At 45.9% G+C, this 15,296-nt stretch overlaps 1 protein-coding gene across 1 annotated transcript; it reads left to right on the top strand.

Moving 5' to 3' along the window:
- The first annotated feature begins 1,520 nt into the window (after positions 1 to 1,520).
- OVGP1 (oviductal glycoprotein 1) lies at positions 1,521 to 15,023 on the top strand. Its single transcript, XM_037728143.1, has 10 exons — positions 1,521 to 2,135; positions 2,554 to 2,758; positions 3,746 to 3,802; positions 5,467 to 5,632; positions 6,111 to 6,235; positions 7,989 to 8,097; positions 8,199 to 8,384; positions 9,960 to 10,076; positions 12,907 to 13,042; positions 13,985 to 15,023. Exons 2-10 carry the CDS (start codon positions 2,679 to 2,681, stop codon positions 14,872 to 14,874), a joined length of 1,866 nt encoding a protein of 621 aa, XP_037584071.1. The 5' UTR covers positions 1,521 to 2,135; positions 2,554 to 2,678; the 3' UTR covers positions 14,875 to 15,023.
- The last annotated feature ends 273 nt before the right edge of the window (positions 15,024 to 15,296 follow it).

The raw sequence follows: 15,296 nt of genomic DNA, 5'->3' as shown, positions 1-15,296 counted from the left end.
CATTTTCCCTGTCCAGCCTATCGTCGATGGGCATTTGGGTTGGTTCCAAGTCTTTGCTATTGTAAACAGTGCTGCAATGAACATTCGTGTGCATGTGTCCTTATAACAGAACGATTTATAATCCTTTGGGTATATACCCAGTAATGGGATTGCTGGGTCAAATGGAATTTCTATTTCTAGTCCTTTGAGGAATCACCACACTGTCATCCACAATGGTTGAACTAATTTACACTCCCACCAACAGTGTAAAAGTGTTCCTATTTCTCCATACCCTCTCCAGCATCTGTTGTCTCCAGATTTTTTAATGATCACCATTCTAACTGGTGTGAGATGGTACCTCAGTGTAGTTTTGATTTGCATTTCTCTAATGACCAGTGATGATGAGCATTTTTTCGTATGTTTGTTGGCCTCATATACGTCTTCTTTTGTAAAGTGTCTGTTCACTCTTCTGTTGTTGCGTTTTTTAAAAACCGATTCTTGTCCAGAATTTAAAAAACTGGTTCTTATCCATCATATTCTTGAGGTTCATGACACATCCTCACAGTTGGCTCATATACTGACTCAAATATTGTTGACTCAAAAATTCAGGTGTTGTCTTCTCCTGAGAAACTGAAAGATCCAGCAACGCTGGGTCTATTTCTCTACAGGGCAACCATTAGCAGCTGCTCAGTGTGCCGTCCCTTTTCATCTCTGTTGTCTCCTGACCTAGAGGCTTCATGTCAGCTGATGTGTATCACTGGGCATGAACTGCTACTTTTCTGGTAAAATGGAGAGAGCTATTTTATTGTATCTACTCCATCCATTTACATTGCCTGCCTGGTGAGTGTCATTTGAGTTTGAGAACTCTGCTCTGCTGGGCAACCCTCTTGACGTCCCTAATAATAGCTACCATTCATTGAGCCCTTATTATCTGCAAGCACAAAACTAACAATTTTTGATCCATTATCTCTTTAATCTCTATAAAGCTCAATGAGGTAAGTCTGAGCTGTCTTCTCCATTTTTCAAGTGTGAGAATTGAAGCTCACAGAAGCAAAGTAACTTGCGCAAGATTACAAAACTTCTAAGTGGTGACACTGAGATTCAAACTTTGAATACAAACCTTGGATTCAAAACCTGAATCCAAAGCTGGGGTTTTAAAAATGTTTTTAAATTATACTGCTTCCCAACCAATAATCCTTTAATAATAGAATTGCTGCTATCAAATGGGGTTTCTTTCCCATATTCAGTCCATGTGGTACTGAATACCAGGAAGAACCTCTTCCTGGTATTCAGTGCCAGCCTGGAGCTATTGCTTTGTTGGAGAGGGAGGACATGTGGTTCTGGGGTCACTATGACATTCATAAATTATTCATCCTGGTGATAGAGTGTGTGTGTGTGTGTGTGTGTGTGTGTGTGTGTGTGTGTGTAGCTGGGCTGTCCCAGCGCTATCCACAGGGAGGTTCCTATAAAGGGCTCCATCTCTGGCCTCACAGCTGTCAGACCATGGAGATGTGGAGGCTGTTGCTATGGGTTGGTGAGTGTGGCAGGTCCCAGCAGTGTCACTCAGTCCAGGAGGTGCCAGACTTTATGAGTTTGTCATCTCTCTGGTGCTGAGAGAGCAGCCTGGGACTCAGGGGGCCTGGATTAGGTAGAGATGGGATGGGCCATAGTGAACAGTCAGAGGGACCCAGGGAGACGTGGTCAGAATAGTGGTTCTCAAACCCGGTGGCACATTAGAAATTTTAAATGCCTGAGTTTCACCTTGGACCAGTTCAATCGGAATCTCTGTGTGACCAGCCAGTATATTAGTCATTCTTAATTTGCAGCCAGGGTTGAGAACCACTGGCCTCAAGCTTTTTCTGGGACTTCTAACACTCACTGTTGTCCCTGTGCAAAGCATGAGCATATACACGTGTTTATTAGAGAGAAAAGGAACTTACATCTAGCTCCGCTGGGCCAACTTTAGAGACTAGGAAGCGAGTGAGTGGTGTCTGTCTCCATGTGTGCGTCTGCGTCTGCATAAGGTACTGTGTTGGTGGGCGCCCTTGCTGACCAGAGGGTGTGCCGTGGCATGCCACTCTGGCGAGCGTATGAATCTGTGTGACTCCTCCCTTTGTTTCCTGCAGGGTTGGTTCTTGTGCTGACACACCACGATGGTAAGGAAACTGTTTTCCCTTTCAGAGCCCAGGAGAGTCTCTAGCTGAGAAGTCCTCCGCATTGAGCGCCCCCTGCAGCCCCCTTTGCCCTGGCTCCTCTGTCAGGGATTATTGATCCAACACAGTTCCTCAGAGGATTTTTTGGTCACCTGTTGTTTGTGCCACTGACTGTGTGCCTTGGTCCAGATCTGAGAATCCGTTCTGACCAGGATTTCACAGGGCATTTTTTTCTTCCTGAGACCTCAGCAGTTGGGGAGGAATAAAACCTCAGTGTAGTTTTGAGGTGTACATTGGGGCGGGGGAGAGAGGGTGTTAAAATGTGGCCTCGCCTCTTGGGCTGTGTTCACATTGTTTTCTGGAAGCTGAGCTCTACCTGTTCCCTTGGTCTCGCCAATTAATGTGTGCTCTTCCTTACCAGGTGCTGCCTACAAACTGGTGTGTTATTTCACCAGCTGGGCACACAGTCGGCCAGGCCCCGCCTCCATCTTGCCCCATGACCTGAACCCCTTTCTCTGCACCCACCTGATATTTGCCTTTGCCTCGATGAACAACAATCAGATTGTTGCTAAGGATCTCCAGGATGAGAACATTCTCTATCCAGAGTTCAACAAACTAAAGGAGAGGTTTGTTCATATTCGATGTGGGAGTTGTATTTTCAGATTTCACAGGTATAAGATAATAGCCTATTTCTCCTGTTACTCTTCAACCTTCCTCTATTCCAGTCCTAGCTTCCTCTCAAATAAGGGTCCAGAGCATCCCGGACTTGAGAACTCCCTGTCACAGACACCTTGAGCTCTTTCCGCCTCCTTGCTTCTGTAGTTGCTGTTGCCTCTGCCTGGAATGTGCTTCTCTCTCTTCTCTGCCTGGCAAACTCCAACTCAGCCACTGAACCTAGTTGTGAGGATTTCAGGTGTTGATGCTGTTAAAGTGAGCCTACACATCCCAGATGCTCAGCAAATGCTCGGGTTTTTATTACCATTTGTCACCTGTGAACTACTCCAGGGAAGAGGTAGTGTCTGCTGTGTCGTTGTATCCCAAGTGCTAGGTCAGTGTCTCATACTGGGTTGGTGCTCAGTGTTTGCTTACATTTTCCTCTCTCTAGAACTCCTGGGATCGTTCCCTGCCCAAGGGAAGGTTTGTTATTCCGTTAATAGTTATAGATAAGCAGGGCAAAAGTTCTATGCCACTAGATTACAAGCTCTCTGAGAGTGGGGAGCTTATCTGTGGTGTTCTCTGTTCTAAAGTGCCTAAAACAGTCAATGGCACATAGACATTGCTCAATAAATATTTGTTGAATAGGAAAGTTAGTAAAGAGAAACATTTTAGATTCTTTTTCAGAAGCATCATGGGGACTTGGGCGAGTCTGGCAGACTTTGTGCAGCCTTGGAGTTGGTGGGTTGTGATGGCCCTTGGGTTGATTGTTCTCTTCTCTTTCTTCCTCTCTCGTAAGCTTGTCTCTCTCCCTCTATCACCTTCTCCCTTTTCCTTCCCTTACCTCCCATCTCTCCTGTGTCCTGTTTTTCTTCCAATGAGCAAAACAAAAGAATGTAGCAGCAGCTGCCCACTGGAGTGGAGGACCCAGCTTATCAACCCTCTCTTCCACATCATAGGAACAGAGAGCTGAAAACACTGCTGTCCATCGGCGGGTGGGATTTTGACACCTTAAGGTGAGACTTTGCTCTTATTGTCTTCTCCCTGGGAGAGTGGAGCAGGCTGGCTAGACGTGAAGACAAGAGGGGAAGCCAGCTTGGCCACAGGGACAGCGAAGCTAGCACAAGCACTTCCCTGTCGTGAATCCTAGACTCCTGCACTCAAGGGACATCCTGGCCTCGTATCCATGGTGGGTCAGGGGAGACAAGGAAGTTCTAGCAGGTGGTAAGAAAGGGGCTGGGGGAAATTAGAGACAAAATGAGGCACTCACAATTGCCTCCTCAATCTTTCCTGAGAGGCAAGGGTTTTGTCTCCAAGGGAAGGAAAAATGTACAGGACGAGAATAACTCCCAACCTCACGGGTTTCTTCACTTTATTAACGGATCCAGGGATGTCAACCTTAAAGGTCTGGATCGGGGGAAAGGAAATAACAAAATGCTAAGCTTAGTGCCCAGCACATAGTACACGTTCAGTATGTAGCAGCTGCTCTTGTTAGCACTTCAATCTCCATGAGGCAACGTGGAGCTGACAAACTGCCTGTATATTTTCTGAAGAAACGTTTCCCCTACTTCATGGCTGAGGATTGGGGTACAGGCCATGCTTGCCTTGTTGCTTTAGAGGCATGAGATGCAGGAGAGGGACGCCTGGTGACCTGGGAGTGTGTGAGAATGCACTTTGCAAGATGGAGGAAGGATTTAGGGCAGAGGGGTGAGAAGCAGCTCTGCTCAGTCCCAGGCTTTGCCTCTTCCCTTCTCTGAACACTCCCTGTGTTCTAGACGCTGGGCTAGGGCTGTGCATGCATTACCCAGTGAACACTTGGAGGAAACTTACAAAGTGGTTGTATTCCGAATTGGTACAACAGAAAGCGCAAGTCACAGGTATTCAGAAACTTGCCAGATTTGTCCCAGGTATTCCTCAGAGACTGCCCAGCTTGGAGGTGGCAAACTGACCACGGAAACCAGGTCTGTTTGTGAGTCTGGTTAATTTTCTAATCATGGCTCAGGACTACCCTAGAGTTGCTTAAAGTTCAGCTCCAATAAGTTAGAATGTTTCCAAAGTGTTGTCACTACGGAAGAGAAAACAATGTAAAATAGAAAACTGTCAAACAAGCAAGCGAACAAAATAACACAGGATCAGGAGCCCCCTGTCAGAGCGCAGGCCTCTTGTGCCAAGTTATACAGCCCAGGCCCGGATTAACTCATAGGTCTTTCTGGACATGCTGGCCCTTGGATCATGTTCTCTGCCTTAATCCAGTCCGGTAGAAAATGTCAGAACTAGGATAGGTCGAGGGAATCGAGTAGCTACCTATGATGAAAGCACAGAGTGGCACAGTGCCTTGCCAGTGAGCATACCATGTTTTAGGGCACAGAGCTGGACTAAGCCAGTTCTCCCCACCCCAGGCTACTGCTTGGCTCTGTGCCTGCTGTTCCCTGTGCCACCTGGCCTTGGGCAGCACATGGTTGTCAACTTATTTTAGCTGCCTGAATTCCCCACTCCTGGGTATCAAGCTTCTGGTGCTGGGAGAGGCGTGTCAGAGGTGGGAGAATTTCGGAGAACTGCCTTCCTTTCCTCCAGCCGCATCTGCCATGCCCACCACAGGGTGCCAAGCTTGCGAGGGGCCTTGTAGGAGGCTGTGATTCTGTGGATAGTGTTCTTTGCCTTACGCCTGGTCTCCCTGCAGGTTCACCACTATGTTGTCCACATTTGCCAACCGTGGAAAGTTTATTGCTTCAGTTATATCCCTTCTGAGGACACATAACTTTGATGGCCTTGACCTTTTCTTCTTGTATCCTGGGCTAAGAGGCAGTCCCAGGCATGACCGGTGGACTTTTCTCTTCCTAATTAAAGTAAGTCCGGTCTGGAAGTGCCAGAATCAAGAAATTATTCTACTTTTAGAGGCAGGAGAGGAACATGGGTCCAGGGGCAGGGGCAGGGGCAGAAGAGGGTGACAGAATGTTCTTTTACTGTGAGACACTGGAGGGCAATACCTGTAACACCTGAGGTTACTCTTTTCTCTGCACCTGTGGCTTGCTCCTGCCCTCCAGCCTAAGGGATGCCTTCTCTGTGCAGCTTCCTGCACTCCCTCAGGCAGTGTCTGTCCGAATTCTGTGCTCCTGTGCCTGCTCCCTACCCCTCAATTAAATCATTCACCGCATCAGCCCTCATCTGCCCTTCTCACGAGCCTGTGGCAGGGCCCATGTCCAACTCACCTTCGTGTCCCCAAGTCTGGCTCAGGGGCTCAGTAAATGCTTCCTGGATGATACTCCCCCACAGCCCCTGTCTCTCTGTTTGTCCACTTCTCTGTCTTTCTGTCTTTCCTCCTAGGAGCTCCTGTTTGCCTTCCAGAAGGAGGCACTGCTCACCATGCGCCCGAGGCTGCTACTGTCTGCTGCTATTTCTGGGGTCCCACACATCGTCCAAACACCCTATGAAGTGCGCTTTCTGGGAAGGTGAGTGGATATTGCCTTGGTGGGGCAGGACATTGGAGGGAAGCAGGTGTCTTGAGCTCAGAACCCCAGAGCTTCCCAAGCACTGTTTTTGAGCTCACCATGTGCCTGCCCCGATGTCAGTGCAAGTTTGGGGCTGGGCTGAGGGGCATGGATGGAGACAAGGGCTAGCTCCTTTATACCCTGGGGTTTCTTTAGACCTGCCCACAACAATGTTAGCATGGGTAGAATCTTCTGCGCAGCCTATTGCTGGGTCTTACGAGGAGAGAATCCCAGGGGCCTGGCCTCTTTCTATTTAGAATACAGCTGTAGACATAAGCTCTGCAGCAGATGCTGGCATCGGAGACAGATGATTTAACAACCACTGTCACAGAAACAAAAGTAGGAATGCCCAGCCACACCCAGTATTCAGGGCAGTTCTCCATGCAAAAGTTCAAAAGCTAGACAAAGAACAGGACATAAGTGTTTTTGGACATGTCAGCTCTAGCTATATATATATATATATATATTTGTTGCTGTTGTTGTTTGTTTGTTTTGTTTTGTTTTTGAGACAGAGTCTCGCTTTGTCACCAGGCGCCAGGCTGGAGTGCAGTGGCGCGATCTCGGCTCACTGCAACCTCCGCCTCCCGGGTTCAAGCAATTCTCCTGCCTCAGCCTCAGGAGTAGCTGGGACTACAGTGCGTACCACCATGCCCAGCTAATTTTTTTTTTTTTTTTTTTTGAGACGGAGTTTTGCTCTTGTTACCCAGGCTGGAGTGCAATGGCGCAATCTCGGCTCACCGCAACCTCCGCCTCCTGGGTTCAGGCAATTCTCCTGTCTCAGCCTCCTGAGTAGCTAGGATTACAGGCACGTGCCACCATGCCCAGCTAATTTTTTTTTTTGTATTTTTAGTAGAGACAGGGTTTCATCATTTTGGCCAGGATGGTCTCGACCTCTTGACCTTGTGATCTGCCCACTTTGGCCTCCTAAAGTTTTGGGATTGCAGGTGTGAGCCACTGTGCCCTGCCTCTGGGTATATTTTTTAGAACTTTGAGAATCAAGGATTTACAAAAGAGGAAACTGAGTCAGATGTAGACCAAAAGAGAAATGGGATGTTCCTGTGTGGTTGCACTCGAGAGTGGTTTCAGTGTGGGAGGAAAATGAGAGATGCAGGGGACATGGAGTTTGTTAGTGTTGATCTTTTAGCCAGGCAGGATTGAGAGAGTCCTGCCTTCACCCAGCTGGGCAACTTTAGGCAAATTAGTTAATTATTCTGAGTTTCAATTTCTTCAACTTTAAAATGGAGATAGTTATGGTACTTAGGGAATTAGCCAGATTGGAATTAAATTAGATCAGCAGTATAAGCCCTTATCCCTGTGAGCTGGTAATGATGAAATCTTTCTAGAGGAGGTAGGTTTCAATGGTGCTTGGAATGGTAGAAAGACAAGCTATGGGACAGACTGCTTTTACTCATGACTGTTTGTTCAGACGTCTGTTAGCATTTGTATCAGGCCTGAGTGTATTTTCTCTCATCTAACTCCTGCCTACCTCCACAGATATTCTCAGGATGCATAGATCTTCACGGACAGCTATTCCTAACCAGCCGTTTGTTCCAGTGGCAGGTGGACAGAACAGCCTGGGCAGGGCCCACAGGCAGAAGGAGCAGGGAAGCTCTGGTGACCAATGTCTAGCTAGTTAGCTAAACAGCGCTGTGATGATCTGACTTGAAAATCTGGCTGGCCCAGTCTTTATATCTCTTCCTGCTGCCCCTTGCAGATTCCTGGATTTCATCAATGTCTTGTCTTATGACTTACATGGAAGTTGGGAAAGGTTCACAGGACATAACAGCCCCCTGTTCTCTCTGCCTGAAGATCCCAAATCTTCGGTAAGAAAAGGAAAGATCTCAGGTGGCCCAGACATCTGCCCCTGAGCTCAGGCCATTGGCTCTTAGTAACAAGGAGAGGTCTGGATTCTTCCTACCTGCAGGCATATGCTATGAATTACTGGAGAAAGCTTGGGGCGCCCTCAGAGAAACTCATGATGGGGATCCCCACCTATGGACGTACCTTTCGCCTCCTCAAAGCCTCTAACAGTGGGTTGCAGGCCAGAGCGATGGGACCAGCATCTCCAGGGAAGTACACGAAGCAAGCAGGCTTATTGGCTTATTATGAGGTAATGGAAATAGCAGCCTCTGTCTGAGGCTCTCCCAGTTAGGACTCTCCCACCCTCATCTGGAGCAAAGGCCAGGATAAGGGGCAATGGCAAGGGTGAGAGCTGTAGACAGGGCAAAGAGGTAGTCTATGAGGACAAGGGAAATCCACTGTGTGGGATATTTTCTTTTTCTTTGGGGTAAGTTATTTGAGTCCTGTGTAAGGGATGAAGGGCTTGGTGGAATCTGGATGGAAGGTTTTCACTGTACCCCAAAAAAGGATCTTGAATGCTATACAGGTAAACCCTGACTTTCTATATGGCCTAAATAAAAATCATTAATATTTGTAATATATATAATTTCAAACATATATAAAAGTAAAAGAGTAGTACAGCCTCTGTACCTCCCTGACATTCTACTCACTCAGCTTCAATCATTAATCATTCATGGCCAATTTTGTCTCATCTCTGCTCTCCGACTTCCTCCCTCCCTACTACTAGATTATTTTGAAGGAATTCCAAGACATTCTCTACTAGAGGTTCTTTCTTTCTACTCCAGCTCCACCCTCTTCATCCTCATCACAACCGAGTTTGCTACTGAGTGGCAGAAAGAGACATGCTTCCAAGGGAGTGTAACCACCAGAGGTGACAACACGAGCCACATCAGTGTGTGGTTGTAGTGACCTGGAAAGGTCTTACGGAGCAGGTAGATTTTGAGCAGTTTGAAAGCACAGGAAAATCCTGATGGACAGGAATGACTAGACGGGAAGGACTTCCCAAGTAAAGGACAGCAGGTACAGAGGCACAGGGTGGTAGGAAGTGCCTGATGGATAGCTGCAGCCCTGCTTTAGGCAATAGTGGAGGTGCTGCACGTCTCTCCAGTCTCTGCTCTGCGCTGGATGGATGAGGGCGTTTTTCTGCTAATCCAATGAAGCATTTTTATGAATGATGGCATAGTTGAAACAATGTTCTTCAAGGGCATTTGGGGCCAAAGAAGCTTTGATAGACAGACGCTTCAAAGCACCAGAAGAAAAAAGGAATGACTTAGACATTAACTTCTGCAGCACAGCTTGCATACTTCTGTTTTTTTTGCAGCATATAGTTTCTAGCACAATGCTAGGCACCCAGTAGACACTCTAATGCTTAATTGATTATAGCAGCCTACTTCTCCCGGCCTTCAAGAACTTTAAATCTGCTAGAAGTTGAGGTGCCAGTTTGATAACTACCTATATGAGGCAGTTTGTGCTAGGATCTAATGAACAGGAGAGGCTTGTTTATGAAAACACTTTGAATGAGATACAGATTTGGTCAAGGATGAGGTGTGTCACTCTTACTATTTTGGTACTTGCATGTCATCCACTCCTTGGTTCTCTTTTTTCCATCATGGACAGTAGAGGAAGGAATGGGTAACAGTAAAAATTTATTCAAAATAGGAGCTCCTTCATGAATGGCCTCTCCATTCTTCTCTCTTTGGTTTACCTTTTTCTCATCCACTGGTTAGGGATTCCTGGGCTCTTTATCCTTGGGCAAGGAACAACTGTCTCCTGGTGCTTGCCCCTGTGGCACTTCCCAGAACTAACCTGACGGTCCTCTTGGCAGATTTGCTCCTTTGTCTGGGGAGCGAAAAAGCACTGGATTGATTATCAGTATGTCCCATATGCCAACAAAGGGGAGGAGTGGGTTGGCTATGATGATGCCATCAGCTTCAGTTACAAGGTGAGACCCTGGCTCTTTCGTGCTCCAGCACATGGTTTCCTACTGGCTTCCATGGGGCCCTTGTTTGTACAATGCATGCATGTGTATTGGGTGGAGGGTGAAAGGTGAGAATGATTAGACCAGGGGAGTTTCAGGCATGCCTACATTTTGGTTCCAACTGGGGTTTCACAATCCCATCTGTTCCAAGTCTCTATTCTGAAGAGAAGAAATCTAGGATCTGAGGGAATAAATAATTCTCTCAGTTCATACAGGTTTTTGATGATCTTTTTGGTTTCTTCTTTTCCATTTGGACCAGCTAGTTTCCTAGCAGATAAAAACCAACACAAGGTAGATCATGGTAAGTGCTCCACAAATATTAGTGACATGCAGCAGAAATGAGGAAGTCTGGGAGGGCTTCCTGAGGGAGGTGAGCAGGAGTAGGAGAAGATGATGACATGCGGGAAAGGCTCAGTGGTGTAGAAAGCTTATAGCAGATTCAAAAAAGAATTTGGGTGAACCAGAGGCTTTTTATAAAGGGACTTGAGTGCTGGTAAAGGTGTTTGGTCTTCATCCTGCAGACATTTTAAGGCAGAATCATGTTTCTACAGGTGGATGACCTCTAACTTTCAAACTTTTAGAACCAAACTAAAACCCTTCCTTCATGTAAGTGGTGTTTTATGAAGTTGAATCTGGCAGGTTTTTACAGTGAACTAAAAGAGAACTGACATGCTGCAGCACTTCCTAGACCTGCCTCTGCTTTGGAATCACCTGAAAGACTAGACACATGTAGAAATCTTGGTTTCACTCCTGAATATTCATTAGGTCTTAGAAAAACTTTGGAAACTGTTTTAGAATGCCTCCTTCCAGGTTGGCATTTTGGGAGCCCTGGAGGGACACAGAGGTGTCCAAGCATGAGATAATGGGTGTCTGGACTAGGGTAGTTGGAAGGAGCAGCAATTTACAGGTGAGAAATTGCCAGAATGTTGCTTGGATATTGAGACTTAAACAGAGAGAATTCCCAGTTCTCCTATTACCGGTGATGCAGAAATGGCAGGTGTTGGCTGTTCTTTGGGTGAAGTTTGTGTGGGAAGCACCAGAGAGGGAGGCACTCATGAAGATTCACTGTGTGGCTCTTCTGTGCATTAATACTGAGTGAGGCCTGCCGGGGAGGAGACAGGTAAAAGAGCGTGGCTTCTCCCCTCTGGGATCTTGCTCTGTGGTTTGGGAATGGGAAGACACAAACAGGAAGGATCAATGACTCAGTGGATTTATTCAGTTGGATGGAATTAAATCTGTGACCCATAGGACATAGAGAGGGCAAAGGAAGCAGACAAGCTAAACTAAAAATAGAGAGCTGCCTTCCTCTTTCCCCCAGAACCATTTGCCTACCTTCAATGATTGCGAAAGTCCCCTTCCCAGGGAGGACTTGTTTACATTCCAAGTTCTCTCCTCTCTCTGGAGGGGAGGAGGGCCACATATGTCAACCATCCTATATAAGCTCTGAGTCTCATAATTTCAGGTTGTTCTCTGCAGCACAGACCCCACTGCATATGCAGGTGAATTGAACATCTGACTTTCCTCACATTGTCTTTTGGGTAATTGGGACATGGAAACTGACTCAAGGTGTTATTCTGGCTATTTTTGTTTTGTTTTGTTTTTCTGTGAATAATTAACATTCTGTCCTCTGATACAGAGGTCTAGGGTGGGGTGTGTGTGTGTGTGTGTGTGTGTGTGTACATACACAAAACTGGCAGGCTAATTAGTTAGCTTATAAGTAGAATAAACATCTCAGAAACTTCACAGTTTCAGATTTAACGATTGGATTCCTCCTTCTTCTTTTATATTTGGGGAAAATCAACCCCTGAAATTAGCTAATTGACTTGGCTAAGGCACACAGCTATTTGGACCTGATGGAGTCTGTCTTTTCCATCAGACTTGATAGAGAGCACTGGTAAGGTAATAGTAGGACCTGGATTTGAGTCTAAGCTCTGCCATTTAGTTATAGTGGAGGTTTTAAAAAGTGTGGATGAAAGTCTTTATTTTCTTAGCTGTGAGAAGAGTACAATATTTTGTGCTCTACTATATTTTATAGCATCACTGTGAGATAAGGAAATAAATTTTAAATAGTAGAGCAATATCTACAGTTTAATATGATAATAATGGTGATTAGTGAGGTGGGAAACCCAGAGGGATAGTAGCTAACATTTACTGAAGATTCACTGTGTGCCAGGTATTGATCCAAATACGCACAGGAACTCTTTAGGAAAACGTATGTAGCATTCCTATATAACATAGAACATAAGGTTTACCATTTTAACCACTTTAAAGTCTGAAATTCAGTGGCTTTAATGCATTCATGTGTAATTATCACCGCCATCCATCACCAGAAGCTTTTCATCTTGAATGAAAACCCTGTGCCCATTAAACAGCAACTTCCCATTCCTCCTTCCCCCATCATTCCACTTTCTGTTTCTGGGAATTTGACTACTCTAGGTACAACATATATGTGAAATCAGTCAGTGTTCATTATTTTGTATCTGACTTATTTCACTTAGCATAGTGTCTTCATACTTCATCCATATTGTAGTATGTGCATGTAAGAATCTTTTGAGTCTAAAAATGTTGGACATGTTATTATTCTTTTTTTTTAAACAGATTAAGACACATAAGGGTTATGTAACTTTTTCAAGATCTCATAGATAATAAGCAGTAAAAGCTAGATTCAAAGGAAGACTACACTCTTAACCACCCTGCTACATTGCTTCCTCAGGGGCTATGTTCAGTTGTTGGCCATTGTACCCAGTCTGGAGGGTGACAAGGACAGCGGGTTGACTGACTTTTACTTTTACAGGCATGGTTTATAAAGCGAGAGCATTTTGGGGGGGCCATGGTGTGGACATTGGACATGGATGACGTCAGGGGCACTTTCTGTGGCACTGGTCCTTTCCCCCTTGTCTACGTATTGAATGATATCCTGGTGAGGGCTGGTAAGTAACTGTGACCTGGAAGCTGGGGTTGGAAGTTGCATAACCAGGCACTGGGTGAGTCTATTCTGCTAGATCTAAATGCCTTGGTGAGTCAACATGATGACATTGAGGGGACAGAAAAAGCTTTGCCAGGCCAATATGTTTTCCAGTCTTTGGATACTTGGCCCTTATTTGGCCTCTTTGAGCTTCCTTTGTTCCATCTAAAATGAGAATAATCTGTACACTCATGACATTATTATAAGAACTAAGTGAGCTATGGAATGAAAAATTGTCTTAGCACTCAATATATGTTAGTCTATTTCTCTCTTTCCTCTGCTCTCATGGTCAAGGGCTAAAGGAATTAGGTTTCCTTTGATATCTCTTCCCTGGCAATTAGGAGATGAAACCTAGTGTGCAAGAGGTGAAGCATGCATATATATGGTTTATAATCTTCATTCTATGGGTAACGAGACTGGATCTCAGTCAGGTCAAATTTTTAGGTGAGTCCCAGTCCCACTGTTCACAGCATGCTGTCTCCAGCCTCCTGGCCCCTGGCTTTGTTCCTGCAATACAGAGACAGAAGAAGCTTCTTGAACATTCATCAAGTAATTCTTTAGAATTAGGCCTTGAGGGCAAGGTTTTACTGATGGTGCAATCAGAGATGTCAAAGTGAGGACTTAAGCACAGGGAATGGGCTTCTTTCTGGGGTTATTCATGGGAAATGTAGTAAATCTACTGAGTGCCTGTGGGTGTTCGGGACCTTGTGAACATGACGGGGTATGGACCAGACCTTCTGTGTGGTGGGATTTCCTCTATGTCCTCAAGGAGGTATAGTGTGAAATCTTACACTTCTGAATTTTGGTGCAGGTACTTCAGCACTGGAGAGGTTCTAGTTCTGCCAGTAACTAATAGGATGGGAATGAAGTGGTAGGAATCTCATTCTTTTCTGTTGATTTTCTCTAGTGTTCAATTCAACTTCTTTACCACAATTTTGGCTGTCATCCACTGTGAATTCTTCAAGCACTGACCCTTCAAGCACTTCAAGGCTGGCTGTGACCAAGGCATCGACCACTGATATTAAGATTTTGCCTCCAGGAGGAGAGGCTGAGGTCACTGAGATCCATGGAAAGTATGAAAATATGACTATAAGCCCTAGAGGCACAACTGTGACCCTTACAAAGGAAACTGTATCCCTTGGAAAGCACATTGTAGCTCTAGGAGAGCAGACTGAGATCCCCGGGGCAAAGACCATGAGTTCTGTGGGTCATCAGTTCATGACCCCCGGAGAGAAGGCCCTGACCCCTGTGGGTCATCAGTATGAGCCCTCTGGGAAGAAGACCCTGACCCCTGTGGGTTATCAGTCCATGACCCCTGGGGAGAAGACCCTGACCCCTGTGGTTCATCAATCTGTGACCCTGGTGAGTCATCAGTCCATGAACCCTGGAGAAATGACTATGACCCCTGTTCATTTTCAGACTGAGACCCTTAGAGAGAATGCAATGGCCCCTAGAACGAAGGCTGTGGCCCTTGAAAAGGTGACTGTCCCCTCCAGAAAGGTATCAGTCACCCCTGAAGGGCAGACTATGCCTCTAAAAGGGGAGAATTTGACTTCTGAGGTGGGCATTCACCCCAAGATGGGTAACTTGGGTCTTCAGATGGAAGCTGAAAACAGGATGCTGCTGCCCTCCAGCCCTATCATCCAGCTCCCGGAACACACTTCTCCAGCTTTTGACAACCGCTTTGTTCCCATCTATGGAAACCATTCCTATGTCAACTCAACAACCCCTCAAACAAGTCCTCTCTCTCTAAAAAAAGAAAATCCAGAAAACTCTGCTGTGGATCAAGGAGCCTAAGCCCTGGTGGTGTCAGAAACCAGGGAAAACCCTTGTCTTCTCTTCTAAGTAACACGATGGGTGCCGCCTCATCCTGGGGCAAGGCAGGCATCAAAACCGCAATTGGCCAATCTCTTTTCTGTTAAATAAACTGGAAACACAAGAACCCACCTGAGTTCTCTGAGATTCTTTTCTTGAATTGAACTCTGCCACTCACTTGTTAGCTTCTCCCTTTCAAGGTTATTTTCCCCACTGCTATTTTTGGAAAGAGGGAGTTTGTGTCTAGTCTACAATGTTGCTATCCTGTATGGATGATGTGCTTCTTTCTTTGCTATGAGCAACTGCTCACTTCACTTTTGCTTGGAACCAGAATCTCTTAAAACACTTTCCACCATCCTCAAGGGGAGCAGACGTGGGAGGGGAAAGCTGAGTCTTCCAATTAT

This window comes from Cebus imitator, unplaced genomic scaffold (genome assembly GCF_001604975.1).
Source record: "Cebus imitator isolate Cc_AM_T3 unplaced genomic scaffold, Cebus_imitator-1.0 Scaffold256, whole genome shotgun sequence".
Taxonomy (NCBI): domain Eukaryota; kingdom Metazoa; phylum Chordata; class Mammalia; order Primates; family Cebidae; genus Cebus; species Cebus imitator.
Note: the sequence above shows the minus strand (reverse complement) of the source record. Positions and strands in the feature narration are given on the sequence as shown.